Source organism: Eptatretus burgeri, chromosome 12 (assembly GCF_056783735.1).
Source record: "Eptatretus burgeri isolate ZD-2024b chromosome 12, Ebu_testis_v1, whole genome shotgun sequence".
In the NCBI taxonomy this organism is placed as follows: Eukaryota; Metazoa; Chordata; class Myxini; order Myxiniformes; family Myxinidae; genus Eptatretus; species Eptatretus burgeri.
The window spans coordinates 66,963,437-66,986,881 of NC_140972.1; the positions used below are offsets into that span (position 1 = coordinate 66,963,437).

Sequence of the window (23,445 nt, forward strand, 5' to 3'; positions counted from 1 at the left end):
TGAAATGTGGTTTACCCAAGAAATATCACGGCTGATGGTGAGACCCAGGAGTTTTAATGACAACTTCAAGAGGATTTGCCAGACGGTACTTTCATAGAGCAATAGTAAGTGTGAGATGAGGACTGAGACAATTCCAAGTGTTTCACCAGCTTGCATTTGATCCCCCCACCCAAAGGAAATTTAGATGCTGTTAGCAAGACAAGAGTATGCCTAAATTTGGTGACAATGTAAAACATGCTGAGAGAAGACAGGAAATGGATAGATAGCATCTTTTTATTCAAGATAAATTCAAACGAACATTATTGGTCAATTTAAGAGTAAATCAAACAAATCGACAAACTGTACCAAATAAGCCTTTAAATAAATAACAGGCAGATACACTTGAAAAAAGTTTTATTTCCAATGAAATTAGGGATACAGCCATGAGAAAAAGAAAAAAAAAAAAAAAAGTGAACAAACAGACACGTGGGAAACGACTGTGTAGCTTGCAGGGGTGACCTGTGAGGGTGTGACTAGTTTTGGAAACTTGTCCAATTTGACCATATCCATGCATTGCCCATATTTTCACACTGCAATCTGTTTAAAACATTATGCCAAGTTATGTCCAACTATAGATTTTCACCCGTACATCTACCTCCTTGCATTCCTCCAATTTACAGCAACGTCCATCGTTCATCTCCTTCCCTCCCTTGTACATCAATATAGAAATCTGTGTTTGTTGGAAAGCATCTTTATATGCTCATTAGTTAGTTTACGTATGCCTGACTTTGCCGGGGACGTAGTTCCTGTCTACCGTCTCATCCTGCAGGAACATGTGCAGACAACGCTCATTTTGTGCCAAGGGATGTCCAGCCAGTCTGTGAGAGTGGAGGTGGTGGTTGGGTTGGGGGGGGGGGTGGAAAACAACAAAAAAGGTTTCAAACCAGATCTGCAAGCATGCTTCCATTCATTCTATCTGGCAAAGTGATGTTTGTCAACAATTCGGTAAATGCATTGAAAATATGAACAGCATCTCCAAATGAATCAAATATCAGTCCAAAAATTACAATAAACTAAATAGCAATGCTACATCTCTGCAGTGGTAACTTCAGCCTGAAAATAAATAAATAAAAAATAATGAAGGGGCAATCAAGATTAACAGATGCAATAAAACAATCATTGAATGCAAACTATGAAAAAAGTTTGACCTCAAGAACTTGCATCTGCAGAATGACCAAGAACAGGCCCCCCTAACAAACGGACGCCAACGTTGACAGACCGAGTGAAAACCAGTCATTCTTGTTACAAAAACAGCTAAAATTGATGAAAAAGCGGCCGAAATGGAAACCAACACAGTAATTACGGTCGCAATTGCAGATATAATGTAAACCAACACGTTTATTCTACACACAAGAATGGTCGTGACGGAAACAAAAACGGACAAACCCGAAATAGATTGGTGGGGAACTGAAGCAAGATTGGTTATTTCTGTCGCGAAACGTCCGAGAGCGAAACAAAAGCGGTTCATTCTGGTTACTGTAGTGCGAACAAGATGGCGGATGCAGTACAACGACCTGTTACGGTATGTAAATTTTTAGTGCTTGTGCCTCGAACATAAATGTAATATAGATAATATATAGTGGGTAGTTCCTGATGTAGTTTTAACAATTTATTAAACCGAATTTTGTTGTGATGATAATGTTTGGTTTGCCTGTATTTCGAGCCCCCGAGTGAAGGATCGCTAGTTGTGTATGCCCAGTTCAACATAGGGGATAGTGTATGGGATTTTTTTATTTTACAGTTTTTACTTCATATTAACTTTGTTATTTTATTGGAATTTGCAATTTATTATTACTATCAAATTTTACCTCTTGCAAATATAAACGATCAATCGTTACTGATCGCTGCAGCACGGGGGCACGAATTACACAAAATGTCAGCCACACATCAAGTCAAGAGGGCGCATTTATCGCTGCTTGTATAATATCCCTTACCACAAACGGGTTTTCATTAACAGACATGATATATTCAAGGCAGACGACGTTAAAGTTAACTTACCATAACTTCAATAACTTTTCAAGCCGCCATGTTTTCCATGTTACGTTAACCGGAATGAATCGCTTTCGCTTCGGTCTCCGCCGTTTCGCGACGGAAATAACCGATGTTGCTTCCATTCCCCACCGTTCTATTTTGGGATTGACCGTTCTTGTGTCCGTCACGACCGTTCTTGCGTGTGGAATAAACGTGTTGGTTTCGGTTATATCTGCTATTGCGACCGTAATTACTGCGTTGGTTTCAATTTTGGCCACTTTTTCATCAATTTTAGCTGTTTTTGTAACAAGAATGACGGGTTTTCATTCCGTCTGACAACGTTGGCGTCCGTTTGTTAGGGGGGGCCTGAAGAACAGCACAGGAGCTCAGTCAGATTGTGCAAAAATTAATTTGGACTCTTGTACTATATTGGGGAGTACTGATCTGTGCTTCAATTTGTGAAAATGACCAAATCTGCATTTATGGAAAAAAAAAAAAATTCAATGCTGAGCCACCATGAATGCAGACAGTTGGGGAGAAAGCAGTTCACTGGTTCCACATGGATTTGGAGCCAAACAATGCAGGTTTATAACCTTCAAAATAGTGTAAAATTAAAATCAATTTGAGTACAATAAAAACAGGCTGCTAAACGAAGATGCTGTTGCCTTAAACCAACCCATATTTCCCATCACCCTCTTTAAAAAAAATTAAAAAGAAAAAGTTAAACTGATCCACCAAAATAAAATTTAAGAAAGCAAAGTTAAGCTCACTTGTTGATAAACAGTTCTAGGCCGAGACGTCTGTTTTCAATGAACGTTTCCTCAAAGATTCCATCATCACCACGGAATGGTAACTGTCTCTTGAAGGCCTTCCCTGGCAGAGGTGGAACAACAATCTGAAAAGGGCGAGATGGTGAAGGGGGTTAGCATCTCGATTTACACTGCACGCACGCACAAGTATTTCAACATTGGAAAGAAGGTGATCACCAGGGAACAGTCAAAACGAGAGATAGAGAGAGAGAGAGAGCACAATACCGGTGAGATAAATACCTTGCTTTCCCTCTCAAGCTCATTCTTCAGCCATTCAAAATCAGAATACCTCCGACGAATAACAGATTCTTTCAGTTTGAAAATGGGCAGGTTCGTCTGAAATAGACACCGAGGGTAAAAGATTCACTCAAATCGCTCGCCACTCCCACTTTACCAGATGAATGGTCAGCTTCAACCAAAAATTTGAAGTTGGGATGTAGCTGAACATTGTCTCAACAATGAGATTATGCATGTGTGTGTATATATATATATAAATATATATATATATATATATATATATATATATATGTATGTGTATATATATATATATATATGTATGTGTATATATATATATGTATGTGTATATATATATATGTGTGTGTATATATATATATGTATGTGTATATATATATATGTATGTGTATATATATATATGTATGTGTATATATATGTATGTGTATGTGTATATATATGTATATATATATATATATATGTATATATATATAAATATATATATATATATATATATATATAAATATATATATATATATATATATATATATATAGTTGCAGGCCGGGGACCGGTGGCGAGAACGACCGCAAGGTGGGGGAAGTTACGTCGTCTCACACCAGACTCCTGGAATTGTCCGCCGTCGCTCACGGATAATTTCGTGAGGCGGTGGGTCGCTTAACCGACCGTGGACGCGAATACCTCCACTGCGTAGCGTAGGGTCTTTTTGTCTAGAACCAATTTACCTAATTAACTACGCGGTGTCCGTCTACTGGGGAACCACGCCCTCGATACGCCTTTCCCGATCCGGATCACTCTACCAACTCCTCCAACCACCTTTCCAGATCGGATGCAGCAGAGCGGAACTACCAAGGACGGACTGGCAAGAACGAATAGAATATCGGGAATAAAGACCCGGTGAAAACTCAGATCCGAACCATGCTGGACCAATGAAGGAAAAGACGAAAACAAACTGGGAACATTTCTACAATGATTTATTTACACTAAAGCGAGGAAATGTATGTGGTGCAAGAACAGGTTTATTGGGAATGTTATGTCGGGAAGATGAGAAAGATGTAGTGCGACAATTTTACAGCAACATAAAGGAGACAGAGCAGACTTGTCACGAGGATAATACAAGCAAGATTTACAATGATCAAAGCACTTCAACAGTTTTACTTAACAGACGGCGCCACACACTCAGATGAAAATAAACCCAGATGTATTGCAAAGGACCTTTTGCAGCCAGAGAGGGAGGTGAGCTGAGATCGCAGTTTTCAGGTACCTGAACGTTGGAGGGAAGGGATGCTCCTTGGTGCGGCACCTGTCAATGGTCGTGCGGCTCAGTCTACGGCCGTCCGCGTGGAGACCGTGTCTGCGAAGGAGCCCGGGTTAAGTAGAGCGAAGTCCGAGGCGGGGATCAGGGCTGCAGACAGGATCCTACGAGAGACCCGGTCAAGATCGGGTCGAGGTCTTCCCACCTCCCTCGCACTTGAAATGAACGACCCCCAAAGAGCGCAACACTCCACAACCTTCCTCCTCTCTTTCGCCATCAGCCGACGAACTCTCACTCCAACGCTCTGCTCAAGACTACTCACTTTCAAGCTCACCCGACGACTCAGAACTAACGGTGTCGTAATTTATAGATCTCCCTCAGTGGGGAGGGGCCTTAGTGAAGTCGACGTCACTGTTCGCCCTGATTGGATGGGGCTTCCATGGAGCCGCCCTTTCTGGGCGGGGTTTCAGCCATACAGGGAAGCCCACCTACTCCGCGTGTCCGGACTCGCCAAAAAGGTACTACACAAAGATTCTGCCTTGGAAGCAAGTCGCCGGTCAGGCGAGTGGGCGAACACGCACCCGTTCAGCCCATGCGAGAGTAGCAAGCGAGACGAAGGTGCGAGCAGGCAGAGGGTACCGTGGGTTGTCGTGGATAGGACATAATGATTTATTTATCAAACTAAAAAAACATCGCGATGCACCCCAGTGTCTTCCCACGACACACAAGGTGGGGATCTATCTACACATATACTTAATGGAATAACTGACTTCGGGACAACCATATGTTTGTATGCATACGGTTCCCAGAATGTAACTATATATAAATAAATAAATAAAACAAGCTGCGAAAAGAAGATGCTGTTGCCTTTAACCAACACCCATATTTCCCCATCACCCTCTGAAATTATATATTTATATATATATATACATATATATATATATATATATATATATTGTTGCGGTGACAGGTACCAAGACACCAGCTTGTCACTCAGGGGGATTAATCTCCGGTTGTCCTTGGTGGAGCCGGACCTGGGGCCACCGCTCACAATTAACGTTACGGTATGGTGGGTTGTTTTAAAACCACGAACGCAACCCAGTCAACCACGAGTTAGTGTCCGCCGTCGAATTATTCCGTTTAACTTGAGGTCACGGGGTTATTTGAGTGGGGAGCGCGCACTCTGAAAAGCAACGTTATCCGATTAGATTTTAATTAGGGCGGCAGAGCGTTTTAACTGCTGGTGCAAGCCAACTATTTTTTGGTAAAATCTGTGGTAATTACCTCCAAGTCTATCTCAGTTTGAACAATGCAAGACCAATGAAGGAAAGGACAAACATGGACGGGTTGGAAATCGACAAATAATTTATTAATAATAAAATAAATAAATAAAAAGAACTTTTTATTTGCTGAGGTAAATAAAGAATTTCAAAGCAAAATCAATCAAAATGCCAGGAAAGACAAAGAGCAGAAGCTTAACAGGGGTTGACTGACTTTCAGCAAAACACAGACAAGGGTACCCAATGGATTATTCAGGGGGAGAAAATCGTCTCGCTCACCAGAAAGTCGTCAATGAAGCAAAAACGTTCTGAAATGCATGCGTGCGCGTCACATCCATTGCCAGCACCCAGCTTTGTCGTACAGCCTCACGGGGCAGCCTTGAACGCCAGTCCACAAGCTTGCTTGTCAAAGCTCTGGGCAGGACGAACCGTCTCGCTGTTGGTGCTGACCAGACACCCACACTTCCTTCTCCTCTTTTGCACGCCTACACCCGCTTCTTTCGTACCTCTCGTTCACGCTTTATATTATCTCAGAACGTATCGCTTTCGCTTTTTCCTCTCCACTCTCAAAACGTCTCTCGCTTCAGAACGTCCCTTTTTCGCCTTTTCCTCTCCAAACGCCTTTTTTATATCTTCGGGGCGTCTCTACGGGGTGCCGTCTGCCCCAAGCTCACCCCACCCCACTGGGGCACGGTTACCATGACGACCCATGCACTCAAAAAAAGGTGGGCGTCGGATCTCACGAAAGAATGTTGCTGAGGAAAAACGAGGGCGGACTTCATAGCTCGTGAAAGAAATGTAAACGTGTCGTAAAGAAAAAAAAAAAGCTTCCCATAAGAGAGGGGATCTATATCCTTTACCCGTCTCAACACATCACATTTAACCCATGAGACATGGGGATGGGACAAATGTGAACATGCATTTCAGAAAATAACTGTCTGAGGACCTGGATGTGTGGATGCATTCATCAGACCAGATTCTAAAATCCATAACACAACCCCTTTCCCTATCCCAGACTCGTCTAACAGCTGGCAACATCGGTTTAAAAATAATAATAATAACAACGTTGCAATTAGCACTAGCGTGTGACATGCAGGTGAAGTTACCCCCTACCTAGTACGTTTTAACTCTACCCTTCAGTGTGTGTGACAATTTCATCTTGATATGTCCCACCTGATGCGTTGGGAACGACCGAACTGACTCACACAGGCAACCTTATGCTACACCAAAATTTCCCGAATTTTTAAAACAACACAACCGGTGGGCTTTAATAATCGACAACTATATACAATTTCTGACCCAGGACCTGTAGAAATTCGAAAGAAAAATTGTGGAGAGGGGGAAGAGAACACCTGCCGATTACCACCTTCATGCTTTTCACCAGCACACCTAACAAAATAAACCGGCAGGCCAGTGACAGGCATACAGGCCATAAACGTTGCTGCTTCTTGGTCGTTTTTGTTTAGAAGGCCACAACAAGGATTGAGCCACTTCCTCCACAGAGCTGCGTTTGTGCAGTTCATGGCCATTGTGATACGTGGCAGAACAAGTGAAGCAAACTGGCATGAGCCTGGCATGTGGCTGGCATGAAGCCGGCATAAAGCTGGTAGAAAGGGGCTGCAACAAAGGGGCAGTCCATAAGTGTGGTGACATGCTGCAACAGCCAACGCAGTTCAACAAAATAAAACAAACAAAACCATCTTGGCAACTGGAAAGGTGTCACCTGGTATTTGGCCGCAGCGAGTAGCAGTCCACAAAACAGGTGTGGGTGGACCACAGGCCACTGAGCAAACGGTGAAGTGAGGTGAGGTGAGCGAAGCCCCGATGCAGAACAGGTGATCCAGCAAGGTGAGCGATGCCTTGATGCAGAACAGGTGATGGTCCTGGGGCAGTGGCGAGACAAAGCAAAACAGCAACAGCACGAAAAGAAAAAAAAAAGGTAATCCAGGTAATGCCAAACACCAGGTCCGACCAACATGGTCAGCCGGTCCCTGGTGTGCAAATACTTGGGGCAGTGGCGGTGGTGCCGGGAGAGAGCTCGAGGTTGGCCATACTCGTCCGCACCCATTAGTCTTTCCCATATACACGACCCGAGCCCCCTCTTTTTACAATTCGTCGCTACATCTCGCCTCCTATATCCCACTATCCCCATTGCCAAATTCGTACCCAACCCCCCCCCCCCCCACCAAGGTTCCTTGGAAAGGAAGAGCCGAACGACATGCAATCTTACATTTACATCGTGACAAGTCTCGTTCGAGTCCGACAGGAGGGCAAGTCCAGCAGTTGGCGATCATCCCAACAGTGGATGGTGCGAAGGGGTCTTCATCAATCCTAACTATGCTAATAGTTACTTTTAAACTTTCCACAGGGTTATACTCTGCCAAGAGGCCTTCGTTAAACTATGGGGTTCTAAAAACCCAAATTCCCATCACCTATGTGTTGGTGCTCTTCCAATTTTGGGACTTGCCCACCAAATTTTCTTTCTGTGCATCGCACAATTTCGTTGCTGGGTAGTGTGGCTCCACTAGCAGGTCAACCCACCTGCATACTCACCATGAGCACCCCTGGGTCACTGGAGCTGCCTCCAGGCTTGCCTGCTCCTCACCCTAACATGGGGGATGCCCTCACTGGTGCTCCCCCCTCGATGCCCACTTGGCACCCTGGGTCCCACTGCTCGGGCACCCGGTCCTATTGAACACTACATTGGCACGCCAGGCCCCTCTCCTCGGGTACCTGCGTCCACGAATACACTAATGGCCCCCTGGACCTTCCTACGGCCTTACCTGGCCGACGAGCCCCCAGTGCCTGCTTCATCCGAACACTACACTCACGAGCCACACCCCCAGCCAGTCCATTATCTCATGCACCCTACACACAAAAAATGTTTTTAAAAAAAACTTTCCACAATCAGCACCAACCGCATAACGACATCCATGTGTAAATTTACCTAATCCTTCTATCTAACTTTAAACTAACCCCCGGGTTTCCTTGGGTGGGATCCACTCCCCCATTCAATCCTTCACACCATGCATTCTGTTACTCACACTCATACCGGCCATTGCCCTGCCCTCACACTCATAATTCATCTGTCACACACAAACACATTTCCACTCACCGACACAGCATCACCGAACTAATTTCCCCTAACAATCTCGTCTCCCTTTATCCTACGCACGCTCCCATTTAACTCTATCGTGAAGCTACGTCCCCCCTACATGTTCATGTCTCTACCTAAACAGTCCGTATTGTCGCTCTTGGTCCCTAAATTTATCCCAGCCCTCCCTCATGGTCGCTGCTTTGGAACCCACATAGAGGCTACCATTGCTGACACCCCCATGTGGGCCTAACAATGCCATCCCCCTAGGCTAGTGCTCCTTCGCCCGGATGTGTGGGGCTGTTTCACAATTGCGCTCCACACCTGGGGGTTACCGTCACAGTCTCCTATGATAATGAGCCCTCTGCATCATAATGCAATGGTGCTCAGTCATGTCTGTTGCAAGCAAATTTGTGTTTAAATTCTTGCCACTGGGAATTGGGGTTTTCCCACAGGGAACCAAGCCGTGCTTGCCACGCCCATTGCTCATGCCGTGCATATTGCACACATGGTCCCCACGGAAAACAATTTGCAGCCAAATCCGTTCTGTTTTGCAGTCCGTGCTCCAGTGATTTATCTGCCACGGAGCGTTTACATGCCGGCCCCTCTGAAACCATCAACACATCGCACCACTGTCTGTGCTTGGGCGGTCTGCGAGGCATGGACCGCGCACACTCCCGGACATGCCGTGCAAGTATCTCTCGCGGGGCTGGCATGGTTTCCAATAAAAGTCTGTCCCGCTCAGGAGGTTCGCCCCTCTGGTCCGCTACACGAACCACCAATACCGTCCGGGTCGATCCGTGTCCCACTCTTTCGTGTTGTCACATGCACTCCATACATACTCCGGCATATTGGGCACTCCAAGAAACCTCAGGTACTTTCTTCTCCCCAAGCTCGACACACACCCAATCACATCATGTACGTGCCCGGTCTCGCCATGACTCACCTCCTTCAGTTCTTCGAGCACTCTGTCACGCAGCAAATATAACACATCCATGCATTCAACAATCTCTTCTTTTGCTCCACGACCTGTTTCTACCTATTTTGCTTTAATTTCAATAATCTCAATTTTTACCTTGTGCACCTCCTCTTTCACAATTATTAATTCCCGAAGCGCCTCTTGTATATCCCCCTCTTACGTCACCTTCGTTGTTCCCATCGTCTGTCACCTCCTCCACAGTTTCTCATGTGCCATTTTACATTCGTTTTTAATTGTCATCTCTCAATTCCTTTTTCTTCTCCATTTGTTCTTTCAATCATTCTGTCTTATCATCAGTCCTTCTTCCTCCTCAGTCATGTTCCCAATCTGTCCCATCAGTCTGGCCTCGCTCTCCTCATCTCTTCCCGGACACCGATCCGACACTCCCTTACCTCCTCTCGTACTGCCGCCATTTCTCTGTCCATCGCTTCATTCATCTCCCCTTTTATTTCATCGCCCATCACGTCCATTTTTCTGCTCATCTTACTGCTGTTTTCTTCATCCAACATTTTCATTTTGCCATAAATTTCATCAACATCATCATGTCATTCTCGGGGTGCACTGGTGGCGATAACTCGGCATTCTGCACTATCGATGCAGCATTTTCCAAAGACCGAGGAGTGGGGGTTATTTTCCATCTCTCCCATTGCTTCCTCTTCACCCTCCATTGTGACTTCATCCAGGTCCTGGGTCAATTCCGTATCCATATTTCCATCCACATGCCCCGCCGGGACCTGCCCGTGTTGGTCCGCCATTGGCCGTCCCAATAAATTTAACTAAAATTTGGTCTAACCACTGAATTTTGCGGTGCATGAAGCGCACTACAGGTCCACGACCTGACACCAATTTATTGATCAAGGGGTTCGAAAAAAATATCCCACTCCTGACACCAGATGTTTCGGTGACTGGTACCGAAACACCAGCTTGTCACTCAGGGGGATTAATCCCCGGTTGTCCTCGGTATAGCCAGACCTGGGGCCATCGCTCACAATTAACGTTATAGTGCCGTGGGTTGTTTTAAAACCATGAACGCCAGTCAACCAAGAGTTCCAGTGTCCGCCGTCCAATTAACTAGAGGTCACGTGGTTACCTGAGCGGGAAGCATGCCCTCGGCAAAGCACCAACATTATGAGATTTTAATTAGGGCGGTCGAGAGTTTTAACCGATGCGTGCCGACTGTTTTTTGGTCAAATCTGTGGTAATTACCTCCCAGTCTATCTCGGTTCAAACAATGCAAGACCAATAGAAGGAAAGGACAAACATGGACAGGTTGGAAATCGACAAATGATTTATTAATAATAAAATAAATAAAAAGAACTTATTTGCTGAGGAAAATAAAGAATTTCAAAGCAAAATCAAAATGCCAGGAAAGAGACAAAGAGCAGAAGCTTAACAGGGGTTGACTGACTTTCAGCTAAACACAGACAAGGGTACCCAACGGATCATTCAGGGGGAGGGGAGGGAGAGAAAAGTCTCGCTCACTAGAAAGTCGTCCGTGAAGCAAAAACGTTCTGAAATGCGTGCGTACACGTCACGTCTGTCACCAGCACCCAGCTTTGTCATACAGCCTCTCACGGGGCAGCCTTGAACGCCAGTCCACACGCTTGCTTGTCAAAGCTCTGGGCAGGACGAACCGTCTTGCTGTTGGCGCTAGCCAGACACCCACACGCATGCTTCCTTCTCCTCTTTTGCGCGCCTACACCCGCTTCTCTCTCGTCATGCTTTATTATCTCAGAACGTGTATATATATATATATACATATATTATATATCTTTCTTCTTCAGAACGTATCGCTTTTGCCTTTTTCTCTCCACTCAGAACGTCTCTCGCCTTTTCCTCTCCGAACGTCTTATTATACATCTTCGGGGCGTCTCGACGGGGTGCCGTCCACCCCAAGCTCATCCCACCCACTGGGGCACGGTTACCATGATGACCCATGCGCTCTAAAAAAGGCGGGCGTCGGAGCTCGCGAAAGAACGTTGCTGATGAAAAACGAGAGCGGGCTTCGGAGCTCGTGAAAGAAATGTGTGAACACGCGTCGTAAAGAAAAAAAAAAGCTTCCCATAAGAGGGGATATATCCTTTACCCTTCTCAACGCATCACATTTGACATGGGGATAGGCTAATCTGAACATGCATTTAAGGAAATAACTCTCTAAGGACCTGTATGTGTGGATGCATTCATCAGACCGGATTCTAAAATCCATAACAATATATATATATATATATATATATATATATATATATATATATATATATATATATATATATATATATATATATATATATATATATAAAAACACACACAGTCAACGTTAAAGCAAATCAACAGAGCACAAAAGAAAAAACAAGCATTCAAAGTCTTACAAGGCTTCACCTTGCATTTAAAACTGCACAAATGATCAGTCAAAAACAGCCAATAGCACGACACTGCCAAAGGCATTTTAAAGTGGAACCACTCAAAGCACCATTTGTTAAAGGCGAGAGTAGCAGCCTAATTAGCACATCACAGAACGGACATAGACAGTGTCCGGTTCGAGTTGATCAAATTGTACTCGTTGCATCAGACAGTAAGAGACCTGCCTCTGATGCAAAAGCAGAGGACAGCAGAAACAGATGTGGCCAAAAATTAAAAACAAATTATTGAAGAGAACTCTGTTCAGTTCCAGTCCTGCCAAACACGACATTTGGGTATGGGGCATACTTGAAATGCATGACATTTTTGGGTGGGGATGTCAGAGCCACAGTCACATGACACAATAATCTTACATTTCCCTTTACCACGACTTGCCAATTTCGAACTACCACTTCAGGGTGAATTAGTCCGAAAATGCCAGACGTGCTGTTGAAATAAATTTGAAGCGACCAGAGGGCATTTCCAAAAAGGAGAAAGGACAAAGTTCAACTGCAAGTTTGTAGAATTTCGAGGGAGCTGAAAGGACAACACAATCTCATACCGAGCTGTCAGATGCCATTGATCAAAAACTTCCAGAATGGAACCTGATTGAATTTATGACATTGCTCTCATTCAGAGTTGGATGTTTTTTTTTGAGGGGGGGGGTTTACAGCTCATCATGGGCAGTGAAAGTGAAGAAATGATCAAACAGCATTTTAAACATACATCATCCGGCTTGCTTTTCTTCATTCCCGACAACTTGGAAGCCCTTCATGGTACAGACATGGCCTTTTCTTGCACCAAGCATGGGATTAAAACAAGCTTTACATTCACATAAATATTGTAGCAATCATGGAAGAAAAAAAATTCAACACAAGGCACAAACAGTTCAGAACTGCATTTGTTGCATTCATTACAAGTGTCCCATCGTTTTTGTACGTTTGTTTGTGTCCCCCCCCCCCCGGCAGTCAAAGTAACCTACCCCCCGCCCCCCCAAAGAAAATAGCATGTATGGTGCCAATTAAGCAAACAAAATAGAATGAAGAACAAGCCTTGCCAATGAAGGCTGGTGTCCAGATGCGTCAATGGGGAAAAACAATGGACGGACAGCGAGGTATGCTGAAGTTTCACGAGTCGACCCCTCCTTTTTACTCGGACGAAGGCCCCAAAACATCAACTACTTGCTTCCCACGACCGTAGTCAACCCAAACGTCCCATCGATTAAGTCTATCGTTAAAACAAAATGTTGATCAATTCAACATCAAACCAAACTGAGCAGCCTCATTTGTTTTTCCAGTCTGCAACACACACACCTTGGCATTCTCAAAGGATACGTTCCCTTTCAAAATAGAAATTATAAAGCAGCTCATGATTCTATATAAAATGACAAGTTAAACACACACACACACACACACACACACACACACACACACACACACACACACACACACACACACACACACACACACACACACACACACACTTAATTCACTTTGGTTCCCTTTTCAAAACTGCATGAACACCACATCCTCAGGGTGGTGTTGGAAGGTGTCGAGTTAGAATTTGGCAAAACACGAGACGACCTTTGACCTGCAAGGCACTGAAATATGATGGTTTCCACATTTGGACAAATGCATAAAATAAGTTTTTAAATAAAACCACCCTCCCCACCCCTAGTGCTACAAATCAAATACACAACTCCCCCTCCTCCCCAGTTCCCAACTTTCCCCAAGTATTTGTAACGTCATTGTCCAAAACAAATATGCACTTTAAAACAATTGCTCAGAATCCACATTGTTCGTTTGCCTGCAGATAAAACATGTACAAGCAGTGACGGTGAAGATTTCTTTATCTTCAGTTATCAAGAAAATACAATGTGCGAAAGAATAGAGGTAAATTAGCGTGTCAAGCTAGCATCCTTATCTACAGATAATCTATGGGGGGGGGGTAGGAGTGCAAGGGTAAATGTTTTTATTAAATATATAGCAATTGATAAGCTCAGCAGGGATTATAAATGTTACAAAAATGACTGGTTGGGGGTGGGGGGGGGTGAAGGGGAGGTTATGAATGGTTATTTATTAGTTGATTCATAATCTATGTCAAAGTATTTTGTAAACTAGTGAGGAACAAGTCTCGGGTGTTTGAGGAAGCTAGCCTCCGTCTCATTGTTAATTGTTCCCCATTGAAATTTGTCACCTCCACACACGACATCAAAATGGCTGTGGCACGTGTAGGAGGCCACTTTCCGACATGGCACGGCCATGTGAGAAACTTCAGACATGACTGCATTGACAAGAAGGCATGCAAGCGAGTTCATTTCAAGGGGCTCTCACTGCAAGGGTTGGGGAGGAAGCAGGGGGCATGCATGCCGGTAAGATAGGCCCGCCATGGAGTAGCATGCAGAAGTAGAGCCATCAGTCGAGGGAGAGAGTTTGTCAATGCTTCAGTTGACGAGTCAGTAAAGGAGGGGGGTGGGGGCAGTCAGTGCAAGAGACGATTCAAGCGGGAGCAAGCACCAAAGATGAAGTGGAGCCAGTGAGTGCAAGGACAGGATGAGGACGAGGACGAGGACAAAGTGCCATGCAGAGTCCTCCACTCATCTCGGGTGTGTCGTGGCACAAGCCAGGGAGCACCCGCTTACGAGTAGGCAGCTCAAGGAAAGCTCCCCTCCGCTTCTATCTCGTCATTTGTCCTGCGTCCCTGAACAAGTCTACAGGTGTTAAGTTAACTTGTAAACAGTCTTAGGCTTGTTTAAGAGAATTGTGCTGATGGGGACCCTCTTGTAATTGCATATACTTACTCGATATTCCCAAACTCATGATCATTTCATTACACCTGTCGTGTTTTAAAGTATTCACATTGTGCTGGAGAGTGATACTGTGGCTCGAAATTCACATGCACAAAACCATATTCCCCTCAAGACCAAAGGTGCACACTGCACCCACCACACAGAAAACTAAATTGTAACTGCATTGCACTGCAGCCGTCTGGCACGCACAAAACGTCTGCTCGGAAATCTTGAGAGTTAACCTCAGGTGGTCTCAAGTCACCAATTATGGAGCAAAGTCAATTGAATTAAACAAGCAAACAACCCATCATTACAGATTGGTTAATTCACACATTTTTTGTAAGACTTTCTATATCCCCCTAAGAAACGCGAATGCCATACACATCCTCTGGTTTTATCTGTGCTCTCCCCTTTTAAATGCTGAGCGTCAAGCAATGAAACAGCACGGACCATTTTTAGCTCACCTGGAACAAAGTTACAAGTGAGCTTTTGCGATCGAGCAGCGTCTGCAGGTGAGTCAGTAAACACTTCAGTCATTACCACTTGACCCAAACACAATTTCAATGAAACTTGACCACAACCTTCATCACCCATGATGTACCAAAGTTTGTTCATGGCATCAAAAAAATTAAAGGTCAAAGTTGGTCTTTCAAGGGGTTTGAGTGACTTGCTCCTGATCCAGGTGAGCGTCAGGACAAGCGGTCCGATGTTTAAAGTCTATGCTTCGATTCTATCAGGATTTGAACCGCCAACCACCCAGACTCAGATGGAGCAGACACCAACCAATACACAGAGTCTGGTGTAATGCAACGTAATCTACATATCGAGATTTGGAGTCCTCTGACCCTGAACCCCAGGGACTTTTAACCTAAGAACATCCCGTGCACACAGAGTATAGCGACCAGTTTTCAACTCATTCTGCAGCAGTTCAAGAATCAGCATCACAATGCAACTCAAGGTGCATAACATGCAGACTCCATCTCTTCCGCTTCAATACAAAGTCAGTTGACTACCATAACGAATTTTGTCCAGGCAAGTACTTTATCCCACTCACTCCAATCAATACAAATAAAACATTTGTTGGAAAATGCACAAAAACCACCAAAAAAAAGTCGAAGAGAGTTCGTAGGCATCGCCATACAAGCTCGCAGACCTTTCACTCAAAGTAAATAACAAAACAGGTTTCACAAAGGAGGAGCAAATAAGACACTAAGAGACAAAGAAAACCAGTTGGTCACAATGTAAGAGGAAGTTTTCCCCTCAGATTCATGACTGGATAACAGTGCTCAAAACTTCAGCTGATGCAGGCGCTGACTGGATAACAAAGAAAGTCTAAGCAGCAATATGTTAGATCCACTCCCCCCCACCCCACCACCCCCAAGAAGTAGCAGGAAAAAAAACAACAAGGATTTCAAAAGCAGGACAACTGAATACGACACCCAAACATGTGCCTTAACCAGCAGTTTGGTGTCAGGACGTTGCAAAAACACAGGAAGTCAATTTCTGATTGAGGATCCATGCATCAGCTCACGACAAAGGTTGCACATTCAAAGTTGAACAAACAATACGAAGTTCAAAATAACAACCCATAATCATCAATGTACAAAAAAAAAACAACCACATCAACCGTCCTTTGATCCTGTTGAAAGCATATCTACCAGCTGTAAACGGTTATTCAGCTGTTGATATCTGGACTTGCAAATGAAAAACAGGATGACCATACCTGCCAACCTTTTTTTTTTTTAAGGAAAAGCGGTAGGCTGGTGTTGCACGTGTCCCTAGGGGGGTCCGGGGGCATGCCCCCCGGAAATTTTTCAAAAAAAAATGAAGCAAAATGGTGCAATCTCCTGAATTTTGAGACCACAGTTAGCTGAAATATATCAACATATTTTTAGAGTGAAAAAGAGAAAACTTAACATGGTTGATATACTCACCAATCTTTATTTTTCTAAGACATCATGATCATGAGTCACGTTTACATAAATTACTGACTGTCCAAGCTCCACATGTATGTGCCCATATGTGTACACAAGAGTTTACATAAACTCACTGATACATCTTTATGAATGAAATGACTGGCCACTCTGATTTCATAACATATTTGCAGTTTTCAGGTTTGAACAGTTAAGATGCACATTTAGCTATTCAGAGCCTGGTAGGTGGCAGATTTGGCCTTCTTAAGAAGGTCGGCGTCTGGCTTCCACGAGAAGCAGCTGATTCCATCCGGCTTGAAGATGTTAATCTTCCCTGTCAGCAAACCACACAGAGTGTTTCTGACGCCATGGCTGTCCTCGTACACGCTTGACTTGGCGCGACCTTCCTTGCCGCGTCCCAACGTGCTCCTCTGATCAGTTGTCATTTTTTTTGACCATGCTGAAAAGGGACTCACAGTAGGCGTTACTGTGAGGGATCAGCAGGACGTGTTTGGCCAGTCTACAGAGCGATGGGGAAACGGGCTGGCTGGTGCCAGTGGCAGGGTCCGTCATCTTCTCCATAGCTGCCCAAAACACATTCGCCCTCTCATCTGGGTCACATGCTGGCAGGGTGACATCTGACTGATATGTGCAGAACCCTCTGCACAGCGCATCTCTGTTCTCTTCTGGGACAACAGATGCAGGGAGCTGTTCAACCAGTGTAAGTAGGCTCTGCATGGAAGCTGTCTTGGAGGAGGCTGGGTTCACGATGACCACATTCCTGATCAAAGGGTCCTGGAATGGGAATTTGTCCATCATGTAGGTCAGGGAACCAACGTAGAACATTCGGACCTCTGCTCTAAATTTTGTCACTCCACTGGTCCCCTCTAGGGCGTTCTTCACAATGAGCTGCATTGCCTGGAAACCAACAAATAGCTCCCTGTTCGACCTCTGGTTGTCCTGTTCAGTGAAGTCCACATTCAAAACGTCCTCCTCACCCTGGATGACAGAGGGCAGGACCAGACAGGACAGCATGCAGGAAGTGGATGTAAAGCTGTGCAGTTGAATCTTTGAAGAGTCTGACCAGCCTCTGCTCTCTAGGCCCACCTCTAGTCTTGGATGACCTTTTCCGCTTCTGTGGTTCCTTCCCTTGTAGAGGTGCATCATCATAGTCATCATCGTTGTCAAAGTGTGTCAAGAAGTAAGACCGCAGGCCATCCCAGAGATTCAGGCTTCTTTCCAGGCACTTGTGGAGACTCAGCCACCGAGTTGAGACGTTTTTTTTTTTAGCACTTTCCGTACGGTCACATCACAGAATACTAGCATGTCTCGGAGCAGATGTTTCCTTTTCGCACTCTTGTCAAAGTGGTAGTACAAATCTATGACAAAGTCCTCAGGATCAAAACCCTTCAGAGCCTTGCCACCTGCCTTGGCTGCCAGGGCGCTTAAGTGACGCGGACAGCCCATCAGGTATATATCTGTCTTTTTGGAGGTACCCCATGACGCCACGATGTCGACCAGTCATTACTGAGGCATGGTCCGACGAGAAAGCAATGCATCGTTTCAGGCTTAAGTCACTTTCGTAGAGAGTCCTTTAATGCCGTGGCAATATTCTCACCAGTCGCGGAATTGACAACTGGCATGTCGAGAAATGATGTTGTGATTCGGCCGGTTATCTGATCTTCATGGGTGATTAAGACTGGGAAAAACCTGTCCTCATCATTACCGCTTCCATCCGTTGCCAGGGTAAACATCAGATCGTTCCGGCCGACATTTTGCTTGATGCGATCAACTGACTGACCCGCGATGGTGCACGTAATACGAGTCGCCTTGGCACGACCACATGCGTACTGACGCGCGATCTCGCTGTCGGGGAACATCCGTGGGACCAGCTTGGAGAAATGGTCATTTAGGGCCAGAGGCAAATTGTGATCCATCAACAGTCCTTGAAATAAAACCTCGGTGTTGATTGGTCGGTATCTCTCGCACTGGCTGGAAGGCTATTTTTGATGTGGTTGCCACCGCGCGGTAGTTGCTCATGTGGCGACTCAAGTTGTTGTATCCTCCATGACTGATGGAGAAGTCTGATCGACACAGATCACAGAAGGCATGTCCGTCTCCCTTACGCGAAGCCTTGATACACTTGAACTCTGTTATCCAACTTGGCTTAAACTCGTCGACCCAGCGTGGGGGTGGTTTTTTCTTTTCTGCCGTTTGCATTGTTGTCGTGCACTGAAGCGATGAGTCCTCTCTGTTAACTGCAGTCTTTGATCATGAATGGAAAATGCCAATGGCACGTTGTCTGGAAATGAATGCCCGCTGTTTCTTGTCGTCCCATTTGATTGGTCATGCTTAGTTTGGAAGCAATAACCAATCGCTGACGAGATAAGAAATCCAGGTCAGGCACGAGTTGTGTAGAATGTGGAAGCAGCCGCGTGTAAGACGATCTTGGCAGTGAGAAACGAACGCAAAACTGAAAAAAAACACAACTATTTTTTTTTCCCAATAATAATTTCCAAATACGGTATGTCTGACTAATAAAATCGGTAGGCGTTGGGAGCTATAGAAAATCGGTAGGCTACCGCGCAAATCGGTAGGGTTGGCAGGTATGGATGACCGGTCTCGAGTCACATGGATAACTGTTCATGGATCAAGGTGACAGTTGCCACCTTATGTGCAGGTTTTACAAAGCACAGAGAGGAACGAGGTCCGAATGTTTGTGGCACAGGGTTTGAGAATCTGTCACAGGAAATGATGAACAGATGCAGGTTAACATTGGCAAACACAAGGTCCTGGGGATGGACAGAATGACAAAAGGGGCTTTATAATCCAAAGGGACAGTCTTGGAGAATGCGACAAAGATACTGGGGATAATCGGAGAAGGTAGTAGACAGCACAGTGCCAGCAACCACGGGTAGAGTTAATTGGGTTTGAGATTGTATTTAATGGAGGGTAAATGATAGAGGTGGTGTTACCACTTCACAGGAATCTCGTGAAGCCTCATCTAGAATAGTGTTCAGTTTTAATCACCACACCTGAGGAAGGATGGCAACCAGAGGGTGGAGCCAAATTATGAGCAGCGGTGAAGGAGACAGGACGATTTGAAAGGAGATTACAAGGGGATCTGTTCAAAATCAAGACGAGAGACAAGACAAATGGACCAGGAACTAGACTTGCAGTGAGGAAATGCCAGGATGGGAACGAGTCCTCCCCAATTAAATAAACCAAGAGATGAAATCAATGATGCATATTAATAAACAATAAGTATGATTGGCCACATGGTCTGATGTGTCCAAGCTCTCTTTATGTGGAGGTGAGGGTGGAGAGGGTGGGGGGTGGTGGAGAGAGGGGGGTGGTGGGGTGGCGGAGAGAGGGGGTGGTGGGGTGGCGGAGAGAGGGGGGTGGTGGGGTGGCGGAGAGAGGGGGTGGTGGGGTGGCGGAGAGAGGGGGGTGGTGGGGTGGCGGAGAGAGGGGGGTGGTGGGGTGGCGGAGAGAGGGGGGTGGTGGGGTGGCGGAGAGAGGGGGGTGGTGGGGTGGCGGAGAGAGGGGGTGGTGGGGTGGCGGAGAGAGGGGGGTGGTGGGGTGGCGGAGAGAGGGGGTGGTGGGGAGGCGGAGAGAGGGGGGTGGTGGGGTGGCGGAGAGAGGGGGTGGTGGGGAGGCGGAGAGAGGGGGGTGGTGGGGTGGCGGAGAGAGGGGGTGGTGGGGTGGCGGAGAGAGGGGGGTGGTGGGGTGGCGGAGAGAGGGGGGTGGTGGGGAGGCGGAGAGAGGGGGGTGGTGGGGTGGCGGAGAGAGGGGGTGGTGGGGTGGCGGAGAGAGGGGGGTGGTGGGGTGGCGGAGAGAGGGGGTGGTGGGGTGGCGGAGAGAGGGGGGTGGTGGGGTGGCGGAGAGAGGGGGTGGTGGGGTGGCGGAGAGAGGGGGGTGGTGGGGTGGCGGAGAGAGGGGGGTGGTGGGGTGGCGGAGAGAGGAGGGGGGTGGTGGGGTGGCGGAGAGAGGGGGGGTGGTGGGGTGGCGGAGAGAGGGGGGTGGTGGGGTGGCGGAGAGAGGAGGGGGGTGGTGGGGTGGCGGAGAGAGGGAGGGGGTGGTGGGGTGGCGGAGAGAGGAGGGGGTGGTGGGGTGGCGGAGAGAGGAGGGGGTGGTGGGGTGGCGGAGAGAGGAGGGGGGTGGTGGGGTGGCGGAGAGAGGAGGGGGTGGTGGGGTGGCGGAGAGAGGAGGGGGGTGGTGGGGTGGCGGAGAGAGGAGGGGGGTGGTGGGGTGGCGGAGAGAGGAGGGGGTGGTGGGGTGGCGGAGAGAGGAGGGGGTGGTGGGGTGGCGGAGAGGAAAAGGGAGGTGGAGGATGAGGACTGGTGTCTCGGGAGAGGGGTGGGGTTGGAGAAGGGGTGGGAGGGGTGCAGAAGGGGTGGGAGGGGTGTGGAGAGCGCTGGGCGTCCAGGTCACGTCTGCACCCTTTTTCGAAGAAATATTTGTTAAAATAAAAATAATGCTGGTGAAAGTTCACTCGAGAGACGAACATGTAACACTGAACACGAGGAGAAATATATATATATATACATAAACAATCCAAAGGTACATTTTAAGAGGAGGTGCAAAAAGGACACAAGTCCTCCAGTCAAACGGACCGGAAGTAGCTTCTCTCTCCGGCCTAGTTCTCATCGCCTCCAATACCTACCCGCATGCGGATCTCATAAGTTGTGTGCCGTCCCCGTCCGATCCCCACAGTCTGCGGGTCACACACGTCGATCTCGAGAAAATTGCTGGGAGGGCCATAGGCATCCGTCAAATCCTGCCGTTTGCTCATCAGGCGCCGAGTATCAGCCACAGCCGAATCAGTCGCCATTTCTGCCCTGCCTCCCCCACTCGAGCCCTGAAACCGCAGCAACGCCCTGTATACGCCAAGCAGAGCGCTGATTGGCTAAGCGTTAATTAATAAACACACGGCTCCAGCGTAAGCCCCGCCCCTTAATATCTGGAGCAACAATGTATTTATCCCGTCCGACGTGAAGTGAAAACAAGTCAATGTTTGGGTGATTCTCAGCGCCTTTCCCCAGATCGAGGACGCAATTAATATGGTATTGATCGTGTTATGTGCATCATTTGTGTGAATGTGATTCGATAAGGAAAACTTCCATTCTGGTGTTTAAAAAAAGATTTGCCTGTGCCGGAGCATTGTAATATTCGCAGAAGCCGCACTGTGGTTGGAATACTTAATCCGACGGGAAAAAAATATTTACAATGGACACGGCACGTGATAAGAGATTGATTATGTGCGCTCGGGTTTTGAATGACAAGTGCGGGTCTCGTCTCGAACCCATTCGGCCCCGCTGACCCCGCCGGCCCCGCTGACCCCGCTGACCCCGCCGGCCCCGCTGGCACCGCCGACCCCACCCGGCCCCGCTGGCCCCACACCTTGCGGCTTGCACTGAGAGTCCCACGAGGAGTTTAGAGCACACACCTCCTCCACGTAATGCCTGATCCACAACATATCGGGCCCAATCAATACATTTTTGAAATATCGTGCTATGTATCATTTTTGGCCCTCTCTCTTTCAATGGTGACGAATCATTGAAAAAATTAGCAGATCCAGATCAGGATCTTCACCAAAATCGAATCAATTCGTCCTTGTCACACACCCAACCCGTCCACCAGGTTTCGTCCGAATCCATCCACAACTTTTTAAGATATTGTGCGATGTATAATTTTTCCCCATTCTCTCAAGGGTGAAGAATCACTTTAAAAATATTCTCTTAGCTGGATCCGGATCTTCACCGAAATCGAATCGGTTCGTCCTTGTCACACACCGACAAGCTGTCCGCAAAATTTCAGAAACAAGAAAGACTTCATGCAGAGCAACATCCTTGCGAAATCACGACAACAAATTTCACCATAAGACTATTGGCTGGTTGAATTCAGTGACCTGATGCGCAAACCGTCTTCAAATTTCAAGTCAATCGGATGAAAATTGAGTTTTAGGAATTTGACAAAGTTGTTGACCTTTGGCCTTATGTTGACCTTTTCACCTCAAAATTAATAGGCTTCTTGCTTATGACCAACTCCACCATTTGGTGAAGTTTCGTAAATATCGGTTTAACATTGTGATCCGTCAGCGATTGACGAACAGACAGACGGACAAACAAACCCAATCACCCACTTTGAGGACAGGTCGGGTGTGTGACAAGGACGAGCTGATTAGAATATGATTAAGGTCTGGCTGCAGATCTGGCCCAACAGTGAGAGACAGAACGAAAACTGTTCAGCCTGGCGGGGGTTCGTACTATACAGAGTGCTGTTCTCGTGTTCAGGTCGTACATGGTTATTATGTTTCATGTTCATACTTGTAAGTTAAACTTGGCTGCTAACAACTGGATGGGGTGGTTTTAATGAGAGTTAAGATTCTCTCACATAATCGATTGTCTGATTGGTTTGTTGACACAATTGTTGCCATGGTCACAAAGTGATAAAACGACACAGACCCACAAAGAGTTCCCTTATTCGTACAAGCTGAACATGGGTCGAATTGTAACGAGTCCCATCGTGTTAAACAGTCGACGTTCGTGTGGTCTTAAACTCATGGCAATTGTGACTTGGAAACTAAACGGAATACTTGTGTGATGAATTGAAGGATGTGACGCGTGATCACATGTCGCACGGCTCGCACACGGGACAGATAAGACCGAGA

General features: G+C 46.4%; 1 protein-coding gene across 1 annotated transcript; it reads right to left on the reverse strand.

Annotated features, from left to right (window-relative positions):
- Positions 1–376: 376 nt before the first annotated feature.
- Positions 377–21,654, reverse strand: LOC147015820 (sorting nexin-12). Its single transcript, XM_085848344.1, has 4 exons — positions 21,439–21,654; positions 3,060–3,155; positions 2,781–2,905; positions 377–857 (listed from the first exon to the last, which is right to left on the reverse strand). The coding sequence occupies exons 1-4, from the start codon at positions 21,604–21,606 to the stop codon at positions 752–754; spliced, it is 495 nt and encodes a 164-aa protein (XP_085704470.1). The 5' UTR covers positions 21,607–21,654; the 3' UTR covers positions 377–751.
- Between the last annotated feature and the right edge of the window lie 1,791 nt (positions 21,655–23,445).

Bases quoted from the DNA above. Each gene is read 5' to 3' on its own strand.
- LOC147015820 (XM_085848344.1), bottom strand. From the start codon at position 21,606: ATGGCGACTGATTCGGCTGTGGCTGATACTCGGCGCCTGATGAGCAAA. The intron at 2,906-3,059 runs GTATTTATCTCA...CGCCCTTTTCAG, and splicing joins AGCTTGAGAGGGAAAGCAAG to ATTGTTGTTCCACCTCTGCC. The intron at 858-2,780 runs GTGAGCTTAACT...CCACTCTCACAG, and splicing joins CTAGAACTGTTTATCAACAA to ACTGGCTGGACATCCCTTGG.